The following is a 26,208-nucleotide window of genomic DNA, read 5'->3' as shown; positions in this document are numbered from 1 at the left end:
AGCAGGTTATTGTTCTGCCATAGAGGAACAGAGAAAAAGGACAGCAGGTTTGGGGATTTTGTAAAGAGGTTTCATTAGTTTGACAGAAACTTGAAGACTTTGAAGATTTGACAGAAACATGGATGGAAGTGAAGAGATGGCAGAGTTTAAAGAAGATACTTTCCATCCCATGGATCAAAGATAAAAAGGAGCCACAAGGTAAAGATGGTGGAAAGTGAAAGAATCTAGATGCAATGGCATACATACAGAAGAATTTAAAGGCAGCAAAGGTCAAAGTAGTAGAAGGAAGAATGAAGATTAAAGACAGAAAGACAATTGCAAGGTCTAGGTGAGAGAACAAGGGTGAAACTAAGGAGGAAGTAAGGGTGAAAATAGGAAAGAAAGGGCATGCTGGGGGAATAATCATATTATAAATAGATAATTATAGCAAATAATAAAAATAATATGAAATAATATATGAAATAATAAAAATTCCTATTATAAAGAGGAATAAAGGAAGGAACTGGCAACTAATGAATAGATGTCATGAAGTACAAGAATTTGTAGGGAGAAAAATGAGAGTAGAAGAGGAGTTGCAAAACTTCTGAACTAAGGACAAGAGCAAGACAAGGTGCTGATTTGAATTATAGAACAGGATTTCAATTGAAGAATAGAAAGAGATGGAACTGTGTACAGAAGAGAAGATAAACGCATGAGAAAAAATTCAAAGCATAATAAGAAGAAATAGAGAAGGAGAGACAATGTTGAAAATAGTGAAAGATAGAGGGTGGCACATTGTGAATGGAGCAATATGCAAGAGGAGTTCACATGTACAGAAGAATAAGGATCCTCAGTGATGGATTGTATGATTATTAATGTTGTAGGATGGGGCAGGGCTATTATAATTAATCTAATCTAATCTGATCTAATTAATTAATTAATTATTAGATTACTAATTTAAATAATTAATAATAAATATAATTAACATACAAAATATTCGACAGAATGACCCAAGATCTTAAAGGTTTATCGATTGTACAAGTACATATTTATTGGAAGAAATAAGAAAATTTCATTGTAGTGTTTTATTGTTGTTTTTTCATACTCATCCAGTTCCTGGTCATTAGAAACAAAGATGATATTGTTAAAGGTATTTTTATTTATTCTTATAATTTCGACAAGTCCTGGTAGCTTTAAACCTCTGCAATGAATGGATTCCATTGAGAAATCACCGACACGGATTTCACTGACACTGTTTTGATACAATTACAATTCATCGATATCGGACCTGTTCCACACGAGATTTCAACGATGATAATTTCGTCGACAGCAATGTTATCCGACGTCAATATTAACTGATACTGTCAACCGAACAATAATGATCGAGATACATATTCCTTAGGTAGACAAAGTTGGGACGCGCACTGATATAATATGTGCTGTGAACTCTAAACCAAACTCTGCAATTAGTTAAATTCTGTGTCGACTATCATTGTTGTCGATCCAGTCTGGTGTCGACGAATTGTTGTCGACGAAATCGGTGTTTCTAACCTCAATGGGACCTCAATGAACAATGTAGCAGAATTATAGTTAATAAATTAAAAGCGGACATCGAATGTGATGTGATGAACAGCTTTTTATTTAATTTTATTACTTGTGTTGCCATTATTAATATTTATGTTCTTTCTTTTTAAATACATAGAACAAAGATGAATTTTCTAAGATGAACATCTTTTTATTCAATTTCATTGTTTAAATTGCTATTACTAATATTTATGTTCTTTTTTTGAAATACATAGAACAAACATAAATTTCCTAAAATGAACATCTGTTTATTTAATTTCATTATTTAAATTGTTATTACTAATATTTATGTTCTTTTTTGAAATACATAGAACAAAGATGAATTTTCAAAGATAAACATCTTTTTATTCAATTTCATTGTTTAAATTGCTGTTATTAATATTTATGTTCTTTTTTTAAATACATAGAACAAAGATGAATTTCCTAAAATGAACATCTATTTATTTAATTTCATTATTTAAATTGTTATTATTAATATTTATGTTCTTTTTTTGAAATACATACATGACGATGAACTAACTGAGATTTTATGGTATAAACTTCTACTATCGACAAAATCGGACAAAAAGTAAGAGATAACGAGAGTCGATTGAACGAATTTCTTATATCCCTTTATTCTCTGGTACAAGCCAAAATTTTGTATAATCTCGTTGCTCCTCAAGCGTATGCATACTTAATGGAACTCCATAGTCTATTTTCTCGAAAACGTTGTATCAAAAACTGATTACATTTTCGACTCTCTTTTGCGTGTGATTTTCGGTTTGTACGATTTCCATTGTACCACGATTTTCAGCACATCAGTATACTATACAGATTAACCTGTACAATTAAAACTTCGTTTGATTACGAGAAAGGTGATCATAATTAATTCTAATTTTTTACTATACTTTGAACTCTATAAATTGGTAATTATTATAAATACTAGGTCGTTGCGTGTGAAATGGCCAAATTCTTAACGATGTAAAATCTTACGAAATCTTCTCTGCTCATCAGTTTCCCAATGATGGGTCGTACGACCCAATAGGCGTGGATCTAGAGAATACACTGCTACACTGCAGAATATAGTGCATAATAGTTAGACGTATCGCGAAATATCATGTTACAATATTATAATGAGCAAAAAGCATAGCTTATAAAGGGTTTCATACAAAAATTACAATAAATGAACGTACAATTTGTTATTGGCGAAAGATATTGAATAAGAAGATACAAACACCAAAGATGAATCACAGGCGATCGAAGGAAGTTATCGATGACAGTCTAAAGACTTTAATCGTGTTTAATACACGTCGTTGTACGATTAGATGGTGCAGGTAAATTAAGTCCACGTTATATAACAGTCTCTCATCATTTACAAGCCTTCATGGAAGAAAGAATAAGATAAATGGATTCTTCACGATGATTAATGAACGTTATGGGTTTCCCTCGCGTACAATTAAAAGATCCATTTTTACACCAGACTGCGCAGCACTATGTTCTATAGGCCCACGCCTATTGGATCGTACGATCAATCATTGAGAAGCTAATGAGCAGAGAAGTCTAGCAAAACTAGTCACGATTACTGTAAATCTCCCATTCAGCAAATCTAAGTTAAATTAGCATACAATTAAAAAACGCGTTCCTTTCGCAAATTTCATTTAGGTACATTTGTCATTTCACATGTAGAGGATTGATGTTAGGTTGAGATTATGTTGTGGTTATGTTGGGGTTAGGTTGGGGTTAGGTTGGGGTATACTTTTTATACATAAAAAGTAGAAGAGAAAATTGCAAATTTTTAACAGTCTCGCCACCAAAATACGAGGAAGATTATGCCACGTACGACTGACGGCAATTTGTTTATGGACACAAATATTCATCGATGGACATTCTGCGCCATCTATTAGATGCTTCATGATGGTAAATATTTCTGTGCAGTTGTTGCTATAACATTATATCGCCGTATACGGAATTGGATCAAATAGATTTTGCCCATCTAAGCTAATGTTTCCACATTTCAGTTCATATTTTCTGAATGGGATATTTACTATGGACTGCTCTGCTCATGAGCTTTCCAACGATGTATCGTGTGACCAAATATGCGTGGACTTAAATACTATAGTAACCCCAATACTGTATTTTTTGTTAGTTGAAGCTTATTATTTAAATACGTACAATTTATGTAACGCTGTCAAGGGTTTTCTTGCATCCGGAAGAGCAGAATTTTTGAAGAGATATGTAAATGACGGTCAATGGGTATTTAATAGACTCACGCTTTGATTGATAAATGTTGTTTCCGATAAAATGAAAGATACTGAAACTTTGAGTCAGAATTGGGTCATTTCAATTGTAACAACGATCTAACAGATTACTTGATGTCAAAAGTACCGTATGTCAATAGAACACCATAACAGTAGTAGCGACAAACAGACAAAATAAGATTTATATATTTTGAAATATTTTTGTATGTGAAATTTGTAAATTCGTATAAAGATGTAGCGTATATAGTAGTGGCTGAAGTATAGTTCAAAATTCATATTTTTCTTCGATAATAATTTCATTATATAAGTATAGTATATGTAACTACACATGTTGATGGTAAGTTTGGTGCACTGAACATTTTTGACCACATTGGTACATTAGGAGTCATCTATGTTAGTGGTCTTTTAACAATTTAATTATTTCTGTTGATTATAACTCCTTTTTTCAAAACTATAGCGTTTGAATGATTTAAGTACTCCTATCAATTATAACCTCGTTTTATAAAATTGTAGTGATTTAATCAATTCATTGTTCCTGTCAATTACAACCAATTTTTCTAAAATTCTAGCACTTTACGAATCTAATTATTTCTGTCAATTAGAACTTTTTTTCTAAGATTATTGTCTGTTCATCTTATAAACTTTCTTTTGTCCCTCACTGCGTTATTTCGACAGAATTGTTTGATTACAATTTTCCTTCCTAACCTACAAAGTCACATACACTATTAGATATACTACAGATATACTATTTTATTCAAATTTCTTATTTTTCTTCTTCTCGCTAGTTTTAATGCAAATAACAATACTATTTAAAATTGTAATCTTTAGTACAGTTTTGCTTTGGATTGAAATCCAGTAAGATTTATTAACTTTCCTCTGAATTTAACATACTGTTCATATTGTTTGGCAGGTTAATCGTTCTTCCTATAGCGTTGAAGTCTCACACGGTTCTTGGGGTTAGGTTATTAGACTATGCATACGAAAATCCATATTCTTGACAACAAAAGGTTCTATTTCTTCGCGCACATTGTCACAATATAATGCTTCGCCAAGGAACTCGTTTGTGTTGTTTAATTTCCGTAAATTACACTTTACGACGAAAAGATCGACTTTCTGCCACGACGAGTGAACCTTTAAGATCTGGGGAATTTTTCGCTGTTGCTGTGCGTACTAAAATCAGCAATTTTCTTTAATTAAATCTATCCGAAATTTAATTAAAACAAAATCAAATGAAAATTTAATTAAATCCACGGATAGAATGAAAAACACGATGGACTTTGTTAAATTAAACACAATGAAACCGTTAATATCTTGCTCATACCTGTAAAACATAACCTCGATTTGTTCGTCTTTCGTAGCGATTTGATTCCATTTGCATTAGTAGATCTCATGAAAACACGTTCTAAACGAAGCCAATGGATTTTTTCACGAATGCATAAATCCATCATTTTTATTAATCGAATTATGTTCGATTTCTATTATTCCTATTTTTAATTCTATTTTTATTATTAAACGTACGCAATCCCAAATATGCTTATCCCAAAATTCGTCGAGGGGACATTTTTTTCATCGGACAATAATCGTTTTCTCCTAAACGTACTTTTCGTTCGTTCACCGAATAGACGGAAATTATACAAATGTAAAATCTGATATCATAAACGTGCCCCTTTCTCACGATGAAATTCGATTCGAACGCTTAGCAAATAATTCTATAGTAAACAGGCGTACAGTATTTATGGCGGGAACGAACAACAACAGTATTTGTTATGATAAGTTGGCCTCTCATAGCATGTTGACATCATATTGACATGATGTATATGTAATGTAATACTACATATGACACGCGTAAATCCTGTCCTGTATGGGATATAGTAACTGTACCTAATATGGAAGCAGCGCCTAATATGGAACACACTACAATATCTGGCCGAGTAACTAGCGACATCAGTCAGCAAAGTGTAAAATATTTCTTCAAAAGGAAGAGAACAAGCATATTCGCATCTCAGCTTCGCTTGGAAATCTGTCGTCCAATCTAACTTGATTATATCAATGCTGGAAAACGTATAAAATCTCTTGAGAAGTGAGTTAAATAGTAAAATCTTTTACTGCAGGCAAATTAAAAAAAACGTGTTTCTTCAAACGAAATTTACCGTAAAATTTATCTGCTTCCTAGTGTAATGATTAGTTTTCTGACGAAATACGTATGTGCCCAATGTAGAGCACGTAGAGTGTACGTATGGAACAGTAAAATCATCATGAAAATCAACAGTAAGTAATACTGTTACTCGTGATACGGAATTACACGTATTAGGTGTCAGCGATTACAAAAGAGGCGACGTTAGTGGAAAGTGGGTTTAGCTTTTTCGCTGTTTTCATTGGGATGACGAATGATGTACCTCGGCTGCGTCCTCCGCGTGGTCTCCGCGTGTAAGTTAAAAAAAAATGGAAGATGTCTGTTTGTCCTTTTGATTTAAATAAATGTTCATATTTCATAAAGAAAAGAAGCTTTCTGAGATTCCTTTACTTTTCTACGTGTCCCATATTAGGTGCCATTTTCTGAAACGTTTTCTTAAACTATCTTTTTTAAATTCTTTACCTTGACTTCAAGACACTTAAACTTTTGCCTAGTTAGCTATTAACAGCCAGCCAACTCTGTGGGACACCGCCTCTGACTCCAACTTTAAAATTACTCACAGCTGACAAATTATTAGAAAGCTAAGAGTCATTATGAATGCAGATTAGTATGTTTATGTTATGTATAGTGTAGTAAGGAATCCCCATAAAGAAAGAAGTCATCTAACTTGGCAAATGATGTTAATCGCCAGCTCATCGCTACAATCGGCTCCTAGCGCATTTCCTGGAGATCTCCGAGGAACAGAAAAGGCTAAAAAGGCACCGCTTCCTTCAAATATCTATCCTTCAGATTTAGCAAAGCAAGACAGTAAATGACAATGTAATACATCAATGGGTGCATTCACTTTCAAAAAATATATAAATGGCCATAATTAGTGCTAGATATCATTATTTGATAAATTGTACATAGTTGCAGTTTTTGTGCAGTTGATAAAAAAGCTATTAATATACGAATGTGTATAAACTTTGGCATGCTCTGACGTTAATTTCATCGAAGAAAAACATGTTTTTCTTTTTGGGAAGCTAAACCTAACCTAACAAATCAGATGCAGTTGTTGTATCATATTAGGTGCAGTTATTTTATCGTATTTGGTGCAATTACCCTAACGCGTATGTAGATGTAGTAGGTACATATATATGTTGAAATTTTATCCTTCACATATGTATGCTTAACGATTATTATCTGGAAATTCGATGTGTTTCGTAGTTTTAATACTGCTGTTACTGTTGCGCCATTATTTATTTAGAAACAAAAAAAAAAGAAAATGATCGAGGACAAAAAACCTTTGAAGAACTTCCCGATTCGGTAGATCGTTAACTGCTCCTTCCCCAATTTGTAGGGAATTACTTTACAAAATTATTGTCGATAATCTTCGCGTACTTCTAACTGAGAAGTTTCCGAATCCACGTTCGCCCTTTTTCCACAAATCGAAAGTTCTCTTGTAAATGAGGTAAAACCCATTTTCGCCATTTTCACCAAGAACTACGCTGACTACAATGGAACTCCGTTTATATGAACGAAATTTTAGCACTGCCTGGTTATCTGAACTTTAGTTGAGCTCCTATTCATCTGAACTGTCGTCAAGTGACAATCCACTTAGGCTTGCTGCAGACGAGTAACTTTTGTCCGCGCGATGTTGTTTCTCCAATTTTTTCTGCCAGAGACATACGATCACAGCGACATCGCGCCGAAAAATGTCGCTCGTCTGCATCGGGCCTCATGTAAACGTCTACCAATAAGGATAGGTCTGCATTAGCGACAATTTGTCACTCTCAGTCGCATTAATCAAAAGTTCCATTTCTTCTTCTTGTAATGACGAAAAAGTTCTACGGTCGTGTCGTCAAATGCGCGCACGTCCGTATAAACGAATGCCCTTCTCGTAAGCGAAAAGACTATCGCGTGACAAATTGTCACTAGTGCGCGCTTAAGCTAAAGCCTAGACCACACTGGCAGATATTTATCCACAGACGCGTAGACAAATTTTTTCATCGTTATAATATTAATTATTTATATTTTTATGACATCCGGCCCCGGAACAGTGCATACGTACGTATTTATTATTTAAAATTCAGGGTTTACAAAGTTTAGTGTACTCGTCTTCGTTGTCGAAAGGGACTTGCAAGGACCTGGTGATGGTTATATTTGTACAAAGATAGATTTCGACAATCTGTGTGTTCCATTTCCAACAAATTTCCAATTGTAGAGCAGCCTACATACATCTTTTGATAATTATCGGCGGGCAATGTATGTGGATGAACCGTGTCAGTGCATACGCGCCTTTAGGATATAAACGGTAGGGGCACGTGTTATGTGACACACTTCCATTTATCCCAGTCGATATAGATTTGCGATATTATTACGTATTCGAGAGCGTATGTTTCGTGGAATCCTCTTATATGAACATTCCTATTAACTGAACGAAAAATCATAGATGGTAGGGAGAAATGGTGGATTCCTACCATATCAACGACCTGGTTATATAAACTAATATGTTCTCCGATAGGTTCATATGAACGGAGTTCTACTGTATGTTTCAACTCAGGTGTTTCGTCGCGCACGCTTAAGGGTATTAAAAAGGAACGATAAAAGGGGATAAATAAATAAACAGACAGGCATTTAAACAAAATAATCCGTGAATTTATTAAAAATAACACAGGAAAGAATAAAGGAAATGACAAACAACAAATCAGGACAATGAAGCCGCACTAACCGGTTAGGACGATCATCTAATTAATCAATTAGTAAATCTACTAATCGTAACTTAGCTAGTAGCTTATCACAACCGCGGGCGCTCCTCTCGGTACCTATTTCTTTTACATTTTTAGCTTTCGAGAGAAGACCATCGGTATCGCCATCACTTCAAGTTTATTATTTCTTCTCTTACGTAAATCAACTCTTACGTCCTGTATTCCTCTTATCCATCAGCTTTTACAATTTTCATGCGGATAAGTCCAAAAACGCTTTGTATCGCCGTTTCGACGATAGAAATAGAAAAAAAAAAAAAAACACAGATAAATACACAAGTTTGTTTGAAAGATACAATATTTCGATCTACTGCCATATCTTGCAAAATATTCTTCGCGTAATGTAATTATTAAAATCACATCGTTTCGTTGTACAGATTATCATAGACTTATGTGCACGAAATATTTTGCAACATAGATTGGCAGTTTAATTCTATCGTCGATAGCCCGTAGAATTTCTAGGTAACTGTTTACACTTTAATTCACAGTAGCATCAACATATATAATACCAAACTAAACTTGATGGAAGTATTTGACCAATTGTCGGCAAATAAAGCTTCTCAGTACACCCATATGACGCAAATATTTCGACTCCATTCAATTTCTCTGAATATCGCTACAATTTCCGTTATTCAAACCAATTCTATTTTTTTTTTTTTTTTTTTTTTTTTTTTTTTACGCAATTTTATAACTCTAGCTCTGGTAAAACTGCTATCTGGCAGTCCATCTTCAATGATCTTGCCCTTCACATATCGTTCGTTTGCTGCAAACAATGACATAACCTAAAAATCACAATTTTAGATTTGAATGTCCTGAACTGCTAGTGTCGTGGTGATGCAATAGCGACACAGCTGCCCTCGCGCGGTGAATTTTCGAAGTTCACTTGCACGACTCAATCAGCACAAAGTACAAGAAACAGCTGTTTTTTCTGTACCAATAACTCAACAATTACGAATATTGAACCACGTCATTGTTGCAGCGAAAGAACGATATGTTATCAAGGTAATTCTCTTCGGTGACCTTTGAAAAGTTCTAATAATCGTGTCTCGTTGTTCGTTAAAAAACTACGTTTGTATGTGTATATACAATGTATATACATGTTTTATACTAATATTCCCACACTTAAAGTTTTGTTTAGATTTAGTTTAGGAATTTCATTGTTGGCTGCGCAGTTTGAGCCATCACCTAACCTAAACCTCTTTCGTATCAGAGGAAGAAACGCATAAATGCCATGGAGAAATTAATAAAAGCGTGGGTGAACCGTGAGAATTACTACGAGTCTCTTAATTACGTTGTCATAACTAGGTTCAGGTTAGGTTTGAGCATTTTAACTTAACTCTAACCCTAATTAATGTGAACCAAAATATAATAGACCCACAATTTTTACCTCGTAATTTTTTAAGGAACAACGAGCAATGTCTAAAATCTTTCGAAGGCCACTCATATAGTATACGTCCTGGATCCCCTAAACAACAGTTTTACCTGACTTTTCATTGAATCATAGAATTTCTTCAGGAAATTTTTTATTTTCCATTGCTACGAGAAATAAGAAAATACAGTAGCAGTAAAATGGAGAGGAGTCGAGCTAGCGTCTCTCAACCAACGATTCAGGTGGACATTGAATTTTACTGCAAGAATTTCAAACACAAAATTGGCTTTATCACGTGGCTGAGAAGCACCGGTATATGCAATCAACTTATACGGATATACATGCGAGTGAACAACCATTTCCAGAATGTCTACATATCCTTTACTTAAATAATAGTATTCTTATCGATAAGATGAATAGTAGTAGATTTAGTTCTTCGATAGTAATCAAATCGCATTTCGTTATTAAGAAAGAAACGTTCAAAGATTTAAGGCAAAAGAGAATTTTTTCACTTTTCACTTAATTATTCGAGAGGAATAAATAAGTCATCCACAATAGTTTCTCAATTTTCAATCAATTTCATATACCTGACATTCGACAGAATAAACGATAAAAAAATTCATAAATTGTTCGTTCCCGGTTAACTATATCATATATGTTCATCTATTTATAAATAAATAAAAAAAAAAGAAATTGTTTCTTTCAACGTTATTTTCATACTAGTGACTTGTCTCGATCACGCATTCGTATGTTATTTGCGATTAAGTATATCAGAGAACTTGAATTAATAATAAAGAAATAAATTAATGATTAAAGAATAGGATTTTAAAATATTTCCTTCGTATAAATAAACAATGTTATAGTTAATAAATATTTATTATCTCTATCTGTTTTATCACACGGTAACTATATAGAAGTTTTTCTTTGGGGAAATAAATCAGTATTTTAAGGAATATATTTATTAACGCATCACTTATACATCGCGTTCGATAATCCGTGATTAACCGATACGAGGCGTATTAATTTATCGATTCGCTTGCGACGAATTTAATTTACTGCGGAAACTTTGCCACGATTATATTTTACAAACGCTTTATTTTCACGTTCGACAGATTTATTAATTTTTATTGCCAACGACGCTATTCAGGAAGTTGTTAAGTCATTCGGTTTTAGAAATGTACACAACTAATGGATCAAGTTAAAAGTGAAAATATACGATGTGAAAGAGAAATCGACGAAGTTTAATATAAACGCTCGAAGAGAAAATATACATCTCTTTTCGCGGATGTTTACGAGAATCTTAGCTCTATCGACAAACACCGTACGAACAAAATTTAGAATCCAGCGAGTTTTCAATTTCCGAGGTGATGTCCAGTTAATCAGCGCCACTTTCCACTCTAATTAGGGATGTAAGTTCATTAAGAAAAATGCTCGGTCAACAACGAACCCGCGGATCACATTGACCAATTCGCTCGTTTACCGAAACCTCCCATCGACGATTTTTTTTGTAAGTAACAATTGGAGTCTAAAGGTATATAAATATTTTCAACTATCGTGCATTTGTTTATGGTAAATCGTCGATGAAAATATTCCTCTAAACGATCACACGAGTTTTAAATCACAACCCTTCTCATCGTCCCTTTTCTCGTTAACTTCGAGATAAAGTTCGTTTTTCTTCTCATTCGAAACATCCCCCGATTATTTTCAATTTCGAATATACCTTTAATTAGAATCAGAATTAATCAGTCAGAATTAATGTACATAGCTCGTACGATACGATAGGAATTTTTAAAAAATTGCAAAAAGGCAATAAGTAACACTCTTTTTTTTACAAATACAATCACAGAATTTTACAATTTCTTCTATCGCTATCCACACCGTTAAAATTCACGTTGAAACATGTTTCGATGCGTCGACGTCTAGGTTTCTCGAAATCTGTTCAGTTTCAGTTCACCTCTACATTGTCGATTCTTCTCACTTTATAGCTTGATGCCAATGTTAAAACGCGCGTTTCGACGTGTCTGATTATTTTCCAACTCCAGTACCGTCATCGACAATAGGAGGTCTGTTCGTTGTAAAAAGATAGAAACTTAGAAATCGAAAAAGAAACGCGCAAGAAAATGGCCAATTGAATGAAACAGGTTTTCTAACCTCACGTTGTTGATGGAACTAAAAACGAACGAATCGATCGATTATAGAAATTATTTGCGTATGGATCACCCTGTTTCTCAACATCTACTGCTTTAAAATTCAGCCAAAAATACGATGATAATGAATCTACTGTAAATTAAGTAAATTAAGTCGGCGATGCCCTCTACACGTTGAAACTTGTGTCCCAATGAGGTTATGGTCGCCAACTAAGATTGGATTATTGTGTTGTTGGTTAGGTTCCTGTATCGATACAAGTTGCTTCTGATGTCTATCTGTCGAGACTTAATTACATAATTGTAACACGTGTCATGAAACTTAAGACTCGATGCATGCAACATGTTGCAAGTGTATATGGGCCTTTACACTTAAGGCGGATTTACACTGGTTCACTTTGGAGGAACATGGCAGATGAACTTGTTTCCATCTGTTGCTCATTCGAGGATGAAAGCAGCGTTCATCGGCCGTGTTCGTCCAAAGTGAAACCGTGTAAATTCCACTTCAGCCTTGAGGAAACAAGCTGCAAAGCCGGCGGAACGTCTAAGTGTAACAGTGTGAATAGCGACAACCCAGGTCGTGCAAACTTCAACACTCTCGATCTTTCTGATATCCATCTTAAATCATAAGAAAAGGGGAAAAAAGAAGAAAAATAAAAAGTATACAAACATATCTGTTAACGCAACGTGATACGTTACAACATCAATTAGCTATTCTGTTAAATCTGAAGAAAACACTTAGGAAAGGAAAGAAGATAAAACTTCTAATTTCGAAGATCTATCCCCGGAAACTGATTTGTGCATATGCTCGATTTCTCGATTCTTTGTTGACCATGACGTTCTCGTAATTTATCTCAATTAATATGACTAATTATATAGATACATCTACTTAGGCTTAGATAATTCTATGTAAGGCATGGAGTATGTCATCTCGTTATCTGGTATCTAGATTATTCGTATATCTTTATAAATTTCTTGTTGTTTCTCTCACACACGCACACACGCCCCATTTCCCAATTTTCCCCTCGGCATTTTTTTGCCCTTTTGTTCAACAAGAAACAATCGCGCGTTTCCTACCTGTAAGGTCGAAAAAAAGTTATATCCCCCTCCCCTCCGCCTTTCCAACATTCTCTCGATAATTTAAAATTCATTAATAAATTTCTAAACTATAGTCGAGAAACATTTCAGTTTTTACTTTCAATTATGTTCGATCGAGTTTTGAATTTACGTTCGAGTATTTCGGTCGACAAAAACCGATTAATTAAAACCGTTGCCTTCGCTGATTCCCAGTATCGACCCACCGCTCTGATAGAATCGCGTTTTCACGGAATCCAGATTGTTATTTGTTTATTTAATCTTGCCGACCAATTGTTGGTGTGCATCTATGCGTATGTGGCCTATGGCTGCACGGCGGACACAGAGCAGAGAGAAGATATTTTCGGTAACTGCTTAACCATACGATAAGCCAGCCCGTTATTCCCCATTCAAATCACAAGGAATAGCTCGCCAGCTGACCAACACATTCGTCTCTGCGCGAATTCTATTTTCTCTAGAATAAAAGTCCCATGAATTCTCTGCCCTAAGTAAATTAGCTCGTTGATCAATGACTAATTTATCGGTTACCTAATATTCAATAATTAACAATAATTAAAGCTTACCGAGATAGGTTAATTAACGGCTGAACTTTATTTCGCAGGATCGACAATTATTTTCTTTTTCTTTTGCTGACTGGCTATTTTCCACACGAAGGATTCGATAAATATGAGTTTTAAGGCGAGAAATCTCATTGGATAACAAATTATCAGCATTGCAAAAGTATTTTGCATGTCCTTTTATTGACGCCATGTTGCTTCTGTTCCTCAACCGATTGGCCTGCACTGATGAGGATTCAACTGAACTTCGCTGAAGATTAATTCTTTTTTTTTTTTTTTTTTTTTTTTTTTTTTTTTTTTTTTTTTTTTTTTTTGAAAGAAATTAATACATCTTTGACCCATCCCATTTAAAAACTTTGTTTTTTATGAAGATCAGTGAAATACAAAATTTTCTACTTTAGTAGCAATGATCCCAGCCCAATGCCATGTACAAGGATCGTGGCTTATCTAACAGCATCAGACTAGCATCAACAGTAGCATTCACATAATTTACATATTTTACGCGTTTTCATAGAAGTTTGTCCATTTAACGACAACAGCACAGCATCGACGGTTCTCCCTATCGTCTAGATAGTAATCTGGATTTAGGTTAGGTTCATTGCTGACAATGCATTGGTGACGAACAGGGTTAGTTTAATCACTTCAATACCCATAATTATTTCAGCTAGTTTAATTTTATGTATATTATACATATCGTAAATAGGATTTTATTGTCCTGCATCTGCCTTAGACGTACTGTCAATTTTTCTACGGACGTCAATTGCTACTCCAAATTTTATATTTCGTTTTTGTATAACACTTTCTACTTCTTTTTCTTTCTTTTTTTTTAATAATATATGATATCGTGCTGTTGATGTTGGAGAGTATCGATGGAATTTTTGTACATCTCCAATTATCTGTTTACACATACAGTGCATCAAATTTACCGCCGCTTCTTCGTAATTTCAAACTTCTGTGTGCCCAATATTTTCTTCCTTTTTTTTCTATCATCTTTCCCTTTATCAAGGTACAATGCTAATACGCTGGTAAATTTTGACAGTTTGTAAAGTGGACGATAGGTGTGAATCTCACGTGTTGAAGACGTATGAGCAGCCAAATGTCGTTACATCACTGTTGTGCTATTAAATGGACGACTAACTTAAGGAATAACCTGAACCTAATTGACAAATAACCCAATTAATTGATAATTAATAAATAATCCAATATTCATGATTCAAAACCCCACCACAAGCTGGTCACCATTCTCGTGCATTTATTCACAACCAGCGACACTCATTGGACGAATCGTGTATAGAAGTCAATATGGCGTCAAAGGAAGGTATAAAATAACCTAAAAATACTCGGTTTTACACAGTCATAACTTTTGAACTAGTGGCTCCCGCGCCTTAAAGCTGCATTTCCAGATTCCACAGGACGAAAAGTACAAGATTGCAAGAAACAAAAACAATAATCCTTGGTCTGACAAAATAAAGTTTAGCCTAATTAATTATTTGTTAATTATCCGTTACTAACGTAACCATCCATCACAAAAGTTTCTGTCTTTCGTTACTCCTAATTATTATTCTTATTATTCTTCTCCTTATTTATTATTATTATTTTATTTACAAATTATTTCGCCTTATAAAAAACAACTAATCAGAAGTTTAACAATTAGAACTCTAACGATAGAAAATAATCACTCCTTCACGAGTTACGTGAACGTTGATTGAGGAAACGAAATGCACGTCGAAATCGATCGAATCGTTTAATAATTAATCAAGTTCAAATGGAAAGCAACTGTCAGATAATAGCGAAATGATTTGGAAAAATTTATTATTGAAAAATCTAACGGCAAGTAAATATACGGTCAGGAACAAAAGTGGACAAATGGGAGAAACAGTGTTCGATAAAGCTTAAAATAGTATTAATCTTTCATGTTTAAATCTGATTTATAATATATCCTCTTAATCAATAACTGAAATTAATAAACCTATAATAAATATAAACGTACAAGCAGAAGAATAGCGAATAAGTAGACTGTGGAAAATCGTGTTTGACAAACAAGATAGTCGATTAAGAGGACATTTCCGGTTCAGTTATTCAGGACATCAAATATAAGTAATTCTTAAATGTGGTCGATTGAACAAACCTATTAGTTAAAAAAAATTCTTTGCGACAATAGGATTATTTGTCAAATAATACTATGATGCCAAAAATGGCGAGACCATGATTGCAGGTTCAAGATTAGGTTGCTTCTGATCGTCGTAATCAATTAAGTGGCCATATAATTGCTTCAAAATATACATAGTGTACCAAAAAGGCATAGTCGAAGAAATATACTAACCTATACCATTGTATACTATTTGATAAAGACAATGTGCTATCGCAGAAAAAGATCATGAAATTGTCCACGAATGCCAAATTCAAGTGAAATCCAGTGAGTGCAAGGAAAAATTGCAGGAAAAGCAAAAATATACTTCGACGAAAACTGCAGGATCAAGAACAATACCACGGAATAAATAGAACAAAGATGGTACTACCACGTGTCTACCTATCTGGTAGAAGAAGGATGAAGGATGAGCCAACAGTTCAATAGCTGGTCGCAAGAGGGAGATGCCAGAATGTTTATGTATACTTTGTATACATTTTTGTGTGCACAACAGAGATGGTGTCAAATTTGTCCAGACAAAATGGGAATGGAGGAAGTTTATGGAGCACTGGTATAAAGGAATTTCTCATGACATATCAAATTAGTGTTTTAGTATCTATAAATACAGCCATGAATGCACATAAGCACACTGATGTAACAAAAGAAAATTTAAAAGTGACAGACTTAAGAATTGGTCTCAAAGAAGTGTTCATCCTACAACAAGAAAATGATCCCAGATACATGGCCAAGAAAAGTAAAAAGCTACTTCAAGATTCAAATATTCAGTTGCTTAAGTGACTATTAACAAGGCCTCAAATAATTCAATTGGCAACTTGTTGAGTTCATTGGATGTTGATATTCCATTGGATAAGCGATATGATAAAATATATTTGGTAAAAATTATTGGAAAGTATCAGTAAAGATTATAACATAAACTTCACAAATTGCAGGTATATTTTCTATTGCAGAATATTTTAAACAGAACGTGCAGTACCCCTGACCAATTTGCAGTAGTAGTTATGTATCCATATTACCTGTTAGTGTTTTATAATATATCTATATATATCTTTTTTTTTCTTTTTCTGAATAATGTTTAATACCGGGTGTGTCCAAAAAGTAATGAGAAAGATTTCAGTGCAGTAAATTCTACTACTATTATTTTTGTTCTCTAGCAATTGGTTGACAATTTGTTAAAAGATTTTGCTCTCCTGAAAATATAAATAACAATTTCGACCATCGATTAGATCATTCATGTATACTTATGTGTACATATATACATGCGTGTATATAGGTATATTATATAAATTAGGCAGGTGTTTATATAAAATCGTAAATAAATATATGTAAGATCAATATTATTTTCAACTTTATTGATAACCATTTTTACCACTTGTCCACTTGTTTTCTTCTTTTTTTCTTTTTTTTTTTTATTTTTGTTTCCGACTGTACGAATTTACAACGCGAACAATTTTGTTTTATTCAGTTTCGGTAAAATCGTTTCTAAATTTTTGTATAAATTGTATACAAAATCTTATTGCTCGAAACTGGTTTTAATCGACAACCGATGTACATCTGATTCTACGGGCAACTTTCGTTAATCAAAGAAAATTATTCCCATCGATAATTTTCAGTCGCAGTACATAAAGACATCCGAGAACGATCAAAGTTGCGAACCTTCCACGGTAATTTCACTCACTAACCGCTAATTTAGAAAATTTATTGCTAGATTCATTTTCTTACATGTAAAATTTCCTCCCAAATATTTTATCATCGATATTCCTCTTCACTTATACAACACGATCGATCGATATATTTTATTAAATTAATGTATATATCTATATATATATATTAATATATAATAAAACGACTATGAATAATGCAAATGTTGGATATTCTTTGTTACTGCAGCTAAAGAAATCGGACATCGATAAAATTAACAGACTCGTAACGAACTAATATATTTTCTCTAAATGTTTACACAACGCCTCTAACGTTTAAATAAAATTATGAAATTCCATTCATCTACATATATAACTGATAATAACATTTTAACAAAACATTTATATACATATCAGTTTAAAATCACCTATTACTTTCGATGACAACAAAAAATTAATAAACATGTGAAACCGTAGAAAGTGGAGTAAATCGAGCACTCGCTCGATTAATGCCGTGTCCGAAAGAATTTTTTCCAAGAAACTTCCGAAAAGACCATAGCTAACACGAGATGTATTTTCACCTCTAGTTTTTAAATAAAACAGTTAAGAAATAATTTCACGTTGGAAACGATTTATCGAGATCGATTCATCTTTCAAACAAATTGTTTTCCCATGAGGATTATCGAAATCCGATGATGGAGCCACTCAACTGAAGAACGAAATATTTTCCATTAATAGTTTAAAATTCGTATCTGTTAGGCCTCGCAATGAAGTTAATCGACGTTCTGCCATAGGCTTTGCTTAACGATCGATCGAACAACAATTAATTGCACATTTCGTTAATTGTTCGTTTGCAAACAATGTTGAGCATCATTGAATAAATCTTGGCGTAAATAATTATTTACAGAGGCATTGTTTATTTGAAAGTTCGAATGAAAAACAGAGATAAATTATTTGTAATTTGGACAATTCTAAATGCATTGTTTAAAGTAATCGAGTTAACTGTTATTTACAGGTACAATTGTATTCGTTATTTTTATTTATGATTTATCAACAAGTATAACATTACTGTAAACGACAGTTTGTAATTTTTAATCATGTTCATTAGTTGTGACAAAATTAAACAGGCTTTTTGACAATTAATTCGAAAGGTGAGTAGTTTCAGAAGCAAGTGGACAAAGCAAGAACCGAAAATTATTTATTTATATATTATCATTTATCGTGTAATTAAGTTCAAACTAAAAATAAAATTTCATTCGTAAATAAGAAACAATAGACAAATTGTTTCTCGCATTGTTCAAATGACTTCCATTTTCTACGAAATTTCATTTTTACTCGCAATTCGAACAGTATTTGAATTTTCTATTTACTGCTCAATAGTTAAACAAAGTTTTGCCCAACACTGCAAGTGAACTACAAATTCGATAAAATAACAATTTCTAATTAATTCCGTGATCAATTTCATTTTCAATGTAACCTGTATAACAGAAATTAGAAAATAGATTGAGGTTAGGTTGAGGTTAGGTTATTAGAAAATAGAGTCGAATCGATCTCGATAAGGAGAAGGATACCGCGCAACTTTGTATATACATCAAATGTTATTATTTAATTCGAGTTTCTAATTGCTTCAGATTAAAACAACGAATTAAGCGGTAAAGTTAAAATAATCCGGATTAAAACCGCGAAAGTGATCAATCGATTTTTCCCCGTTGAAATACCATGTTTCATTTGTTTCAACCTGTCATAGGCCTTGTAAAAATTATTTACCTATTTATGTATATATATATATATTTTTCTATGTTATATATATATATATATATATATATATTATCACCAAATCAACAAATAAATATCCTAAATATATTAAATATCGTATAATATATGCTCTCCCAACAAATAATATATAAGTTCTCATCTATTCTCGTTAATAATAATTCAATATAATTATATGCGTGCGTATGCATTTGTATACATATACGTATCTCTGTATACACACACATACGCACATATGAATTTATTTGTTTGTTTATTTATTTTCATTTATATTTATATGTATGTATATATATATATATATTCTTCATTTCTTTAATTTTTCGGTTTATTTATCTATTTACTTGTTTAAACTTTAGGCGTTTTCCTATACGAAAATTGCTACCCTCACATCCCGGGTAGTTGTCCCTTTTGTTTTACCTTTTTCGTTATTCAGTTTACACAGATGGAGAATTTCTAGTAAAATCTGACGAAAAAATAGTAATCAACGTCTTGTTACAATTACCCCTTGGTACGTTTATCGACTGGCGAGGAAAAACTACAATTTACTAAAATACCTTTGTCAAATTAAGAAACAAACGACGATGCCATTAAGCCAAGTCACGCAGAAACCTGGCAGTCCTCGAAATGACAGCAAGATTAATTAAACGCATCACGGATCCCATAATTTTGTGAAGCTCACTTTGCAAAAGATTACCAACTCATAAAACAACTCTTACATTATTAAAACTACTGCAACCATAGTTCCATTTTAGGCTTATAATTATTCTGCAGAAAATTTCCAAACCATATATTAACTAAATAAGCCATTGAAAATGGTAAAATGGTAAAACAACAACAGGAAATAAAATATATTCAACGGAAATAAAGCTATTTCTTTACAGTTAAAATCCTGAAACTAAAACTCGAGTGCAGATCATCGAGGACTGATGACTTTCTGCATAACTCGGCCCAATTGCGAGTTTAAAAATTCTATTAATTCAGACAATATCCCAGAAAAAGATTGGTCAAAAATTGAACTGCAAAATTCAAGCATATCATAATATCTGGTAAAAAAAATGTTTCAATTTTACGATCAAATATTTTGTCAATATCACGCAATAAAAAATTGCAATTCGATCGTTATATCTACCTCGTAAATTAATAAAGATATAAAAATTCATGTAAGTAATTAAAGTGACATTTCTATTGAACAGCTTGCTACTTTAGCAGGTAATTTTTCCTCTTTCGTTTGTTAATCTGAAATCGATTAATACCACACTTTTCGACTGCGTGTTGTACGTTCTTTGAATGTTACGTTAAAAAGAAACATAACCTCTGTTACAGTTATCTTCGCAAAGAAAGTTAACTAAGAATTAGTTAATCCAAACTGCGCCCTCATCATCCTAATTACAGTAGAACCTCGATCATCCGAACCCCTGTCATCCGAATTTCCTATTACCCGTACGTTCCATTATCCTAACACGTTCATCATATAAGAAGTTCCTTTACAGGAATTTTTGTCAACGACTAACGACACTACTGGCAAAAACGATACAACTTCACAAGCAATTAGGTTTACAAGATTGCAGTTATGAGATGGCATATGCTTGGTTGGGCATCAGATGTGTAACACTGAGAAGAGCATGGAGAAAACTAGTGAATTACATTGAAGACACCATACAGGAAGAAGTGGAAGATAATATTACGACAGACGTAGAAGAGACTCTTTCTGCATTGAACACAATACCAGGTTTCGGTTATTGCAACAGCCCCGACGTAATACAATGGTTTCAACGCGACGAACCTTCTTCTATTGGTCATCGTGCTGATGTTACGTGTGTTTCGAATAACGAATTAATTGAGAAACGAATATAATGACAATAATGATATTCCTCGACGTTTTATAATATTTGAGTCCTTAGTCATAATCTATGCAGAAAAGAAATGTAACTTTGCCGAATGAAATCTGCTAAAACAGCTAAACAGGTCATATTTACTTTCAGTATCAATATTGCTGTTATTGGGTTGGTTAATAAGTAACGTCGTGTTTTCACGCCACCTGGCGTTCTGTTGTCCTCAAGTAACGATGCGGTATTCCTAACCTCACAAATCGGGTCGTAAGTCAGCTGATGGCGCCTCTGACTAAAAAACTTATAATTGAGCAAATTATGCCGTTAAAAAGCACCACACAAACGGCAAAAAAAGATTTGCGATGTGCAAGATGATGATGCTGTAAGTGTAAAAGTGATGAGAATGGTTGTTTACGAGATTTCACGGTATGCGATGAGAAACAGCCTGGTACAACCGTCGAAGTTTATAATGACAAATTATCGACTGTTGATAAGCAGACAGATTACTGAGATGTTGAAAAAAGCGGAATCTAACGTTCGGAATCACTTACATCAACTTGCAATAGTAGTGTAAATGAATCTTTTGTAACAGTACAGCTTGAAAGCATAACCTTCATTCTTCATTAGTTTCTCGGTGGATAGAAGAATATGTGAAAATCAGCCATTCGACCTCTCACAGAAATTTTACTTTATCCCTCGTTATCTAGTAATCAACTTTTTTCAATCAGCTTACACCATCTTTGCATTAAACGGCTCATATGGCATTTAAGTTCCCACAAATTGCCAGGAAGAAACACAGCGGATAGAATGTTGGCTTGTGATTCGCTATTGAAACGTTAGGAAAATGAGCCATTTCTAAAGTGGATTGTCACAGTTGATGAGAAATGGGTCACCTACAATAATGTTGTACGGAAAAGGCATTGGACTAAGCCGAGATCAATTGCATTAACAACTTCCAAGTCCAAGTTTATAGCCTGAGAAGATCACACTGTGTGTATGATGGGATTGCAAGAGAATAGTGTATTACGAGCACCTAGCACAAGATGAGACTATAAATTCTACGAAATGTTGTAACCAATTGGATCAGCTAAAGGCGAATATCCAGGAGAAATGGTCAGGAATAGCGAATAGAAAGAAGCCATTTTTCACCATGACAATGAGAGACCACACGTCTCGTCACAAACTCGACAAAAGCTGAGGCAATTCAATTGGGATGTTCTCTGACATCTTTTCATCTTCACAGAATATCCCTAAATCGTCATTTGTTCAGATCTTTATAAAATTCAGTGATAAAATGTCGATTCTTTGGGGGCCTACAAAATGCACATGTCCATGTTCCTTGCAGAAAAAGATGAGTTTTGGGAGAGTGGAATTATTGTCCACATGATGGCAAAATTTGGTCTGTGGACCAAAACGGACACTATGTTGGTGAATAAAATTTCTCAATAAAAACACAAAGTGACTATCTCTTTTTACAAAAAGTACAATATTATTTATTATTCAACCCAATATATATTTACATTTTTGAAATATATAGAACAAAGGTGAGCTTTCTAAGATGAACATCTCATTTAATTTCATTATTTATATCGCCATTGTTATAGTTTATGTTCTTTCTTGAAACATACAGAGGACAAATATGAACGTTCAAAGATGAACACCTTCTCGAGGATGAACATCAGGAAAGTAACTATTCTATTATTCGAACATACTTATCCTTCAATTAGTGCGGACAACTGAGGTTCTACTGCATTTCATAGAATTCCATCCTAAGAGGTTGCTACTACCACTACGTTCGTTCGCGAATTATAAACAAAATTGTCTTTCGTTCATAACAAACGATCGTGTTTATTACTAACGAAATTACTTCTTTTCTTTTTTTGTTCATTTCTAATTATTGATCCTATACAAGTTATATCATTTATTACGATTTTTTTCGTTATTAAGATCGATTTTTTTTTAAATCCGTTTCAAAGATGATTTTTCTATCAAGTAGGCCGCGTCCGCTTTTCCCTTTAAAAACATCTCGCTGTTAGGTTAGATGTTTCTTTTTCTTTTTTAAGTTCACGATACTTTTCGTTATTTTATTTACATTTTATCAGCTCTTCGTTTACGAATTGTATTCAACACTCAGAAATTGGAGTTGATAAATTTAAGGCTCGGTTATTAATAACGATAGTCGGATGTTTTAATTATTTTTTTTAAACGAATAATAATTTACGAAGGTAATATCATTGATTCGTATAATTTTCAACCGATCCTAGCGGTGCTAATTTAAAACACGGCGGTTTAAGGCATAAGGACAACCTTGACATGATCCAAATTATGGAAATTTGGAAATTACGCGATTTAAGACGTCACGTTCTTTCTCAAAGAGACGTTCTTCCCGTACCTTTGAAGATTTTTCAACTCTTCACGTAATTGAACTACATCATGTACCATAATAATCTGATATTCTGAAGCAATCAACCAATTGATCCTATAACGGCTTTAACTGTCCAAATAGTCTCGGCATTGTTTCATCGAAGGTAAAATATCAATCTTGCCATTCTGCCTTTGTTACGTCAAAAAGGCATATCTGCAATTTCCGCTAAAATCAAGTCATTGCTGTCAGGCAGCAGAAAAATAGTTTTCCTGTATGTATAGCAAATAAGAAAGTCATATCTGCGTTAAAACTGAAGATATAACAGTTCATATCCCGGACGTATGTGAAATCGATGCCTGGTTGTTAAATATTGAAAGACACTTTTCTCAAAATCGCCTTTCGACCAGATACGCCTATTTGAATTAACACGACAGCATTGATCCCTCCAAGTTCTTGAACTTTTTAACAATAGCGAATCCTTCGAGTAATTCAGTGGTTATGTGACATATTAACCACGGCCAGATTAAACGGCGAGCCAATTTAATCGAAAATGGTAATTTTCAAGATGTCGATGCCGAGAGAGGACGAAGCAAGAAGGTTAGTCGCAAGCCGCAAGAAGTCCCCAGATTCGATTGAACGTTGCGAAGTTGTTCGATTATGGCTGCACGTTCAACGCACTTCTACCACCTCTCACTTATCTTCGGGATTTGCCCTTGGTGATCTTTCTGTTTCCTGTCTCTCACTGCGAACAAATATTATCAACCCTTCCAGACTCCTCCTTTTCCTTTCCCTGTTTTGGTATCCTTTCATTTACATATATTTAATAAAACATTTGTGTAAAATATTTTATGGTACACTGCCAGCCTTAAGTACGTGTATATGTTAGGACAGCTGCTGATATTTGGTATAAATTGACTGTTTACCACAGATTTTATTTTCTAGTTATTTTATCAGAAATTTTGTTATTCGTGTGTCTCATAAGGTTTACTAAATGAAGTAAATTTAGTTACACTAATTTCTCAATAAATATAACGAGTATGTGTCCTAATACGTACTTATGGTCGGCAGTGTAGATACCTATATTATAGAAGGTTATAGTATTAAGGAACATATATAAAAGACATTCATGAAATACATAAAGATTATATACACGGTATTTCGTAATAAATTGGCGATATTTAAGGGGCGGATTCAGCACCTAATTCGACAACAGAAAAATACTGATAATAATAATACCCGAAAGTCACTATTTTAGGGAACACGAATTGTTATCTTCTCCCATACCTTCTTTGTAAAAATGACAATTTGTCTTGGAGACATTCGGTAATTTTATATAACGTATTTTTGCAGAATTATTTTTAAGCTTGGAGGTTGGTATACGTGAAACGCATGTGGGAAATGCGAGGACTAATGTGCTCGAATATTAATTATTTCCTATTATACATATGTAGTATTAAATGTAAAGAATAGTACGATATATCATTGCATAACCTCTCACAATTTGTACTAATTTACAATTTATAGTTATATGTTTCCCCTACCTTTTCTTAAATTGTTGAATTATTTCGATGTTTTTTAAATTAATCTCCTCAGGATAGGCCGGCTGTGTATCGTTTGTGAAAGTATTTGGGTGATTGGATAGCTTCTAATTATATTTTTCAGTATGATTTTCGACTAAACTGTTACAGTTTCGTGATGATGCAATAGCAACACAACTGCCCTCACGTGGTAAATTTTTAAAGTTCACTTATAGGTCTCTACCAATAGAAAGTACATGCAAGAAACAATTGCTTTACCAATAATTAAAAAACTAGAAATTATGAGTTACTGTTTACGAGATATAGCGAGTTTAACATTCTGTCATTTCGTATCAAATTACCTTCGTAGGAGATGCTAAAAGTAACTACCTTGCATTTCAGTGCATCCATCCATTGGATTTTTAACCAATTAGCTGTTTTTGACGAGTATACTCGTCGTATACTGTTTAAATTGCAATTTTTGCGAACACTAAAATATATTCGTAAATTTTAGGATGTTTTGAATATTTAGACGCCAAGAGGAAATAAAACGAACAAATACAAAATTTAAAAATTGTATATAGTGTGAACAATGCGTTAACAGTTAACTGGTTAATTGTGGAGATACTTGAAATCAATCGTATACTCAGCACCTACTAAAATTTTAAATAAATAAAAAATACTCTTAGTGAGTATAAGCCTTTAAATTCTTGGACATTTTTTTTAACAACCCATTGTATATATTGTACGGTATTATAGGAATCTTTTTTATCTTTTATTTTTCCTTTTTTAGCGATGCTGAATTTGTCCCTCAAATGTTGCCCATTTATTATGAAACATCCAATATATGCAAGTACTTCATGTTGTCCGTAATACAAGCGTGATTAATGCGATTCGTTTCAAAGCATTCTTCGTTGCAATTAATATCGTTGGATCCTAAACTAATTACTGCACAAGATTCCTTAATGAAATTAGTTAACTGTATCACGAGCGATACGTAGGAATTAATTTTAAAAAGCTTACGATTAATCAGAAAGAAAGAACAGTCTTAACTATAACTTCCTCTGAATGGTGGGATGCGATTATTGAACTCAA

At 33.4% G+C, this 26,208-nt stretch overlaps 1 protein-coding gene across 2 annotated transcripts in view; it reads right to left on the bottom strand.

Moving 5' to 3' along the window:
- Window positions 1-8,549: 8,549 nt before the first annotated feature.
- The window catches only part of LOC132915243 (zinc finger and BTB domain-containing protein 12-like), a 116,275-nt gene continuing 98,616 nt past the window's right edge, over window positions 8,550-26,208 (bottom strand). The window contains exons 12-13 of one of the 2 annotated variants that reach the window (XR_009659809.1): window positions 14,750-24,338; window positions 8,550-14,606 (exon numbers count right to left, since the gene is read on the bottom strand). Coding sequence is in view for 1 of the 2 variants with exons in the window: in XM_060975041.1 (XP_060831024.1) it covers window positions 24,287-24,338 (52 nt within the window). In the remaining variant the exon portion in view is untranslated. Of the gene's footprint in view, window positions 24,339-26,208 lie in introns of both variants that reach the window. The other variant, XM_060975041.1, reaches the window with a different exon arrangement.

This window comes from Bombus pascuorum, chromosome 16 (genome assembly GCF_905332965.1).
Source record: "Bombus pascuorum chromosome 16, iyBomPasc1.1, whole genome shotgun sequence".
Taxonomy (NCBI): domain Eukaryota; kingdom Metazoa; phylum Arthropoda; class Insecta; order Hymenoptera; family Apidae; genus Bombus; species Bombus pascuorum.
This window is presented reverse-complemented; position numbering and strand designations above follow the sequence as displayed.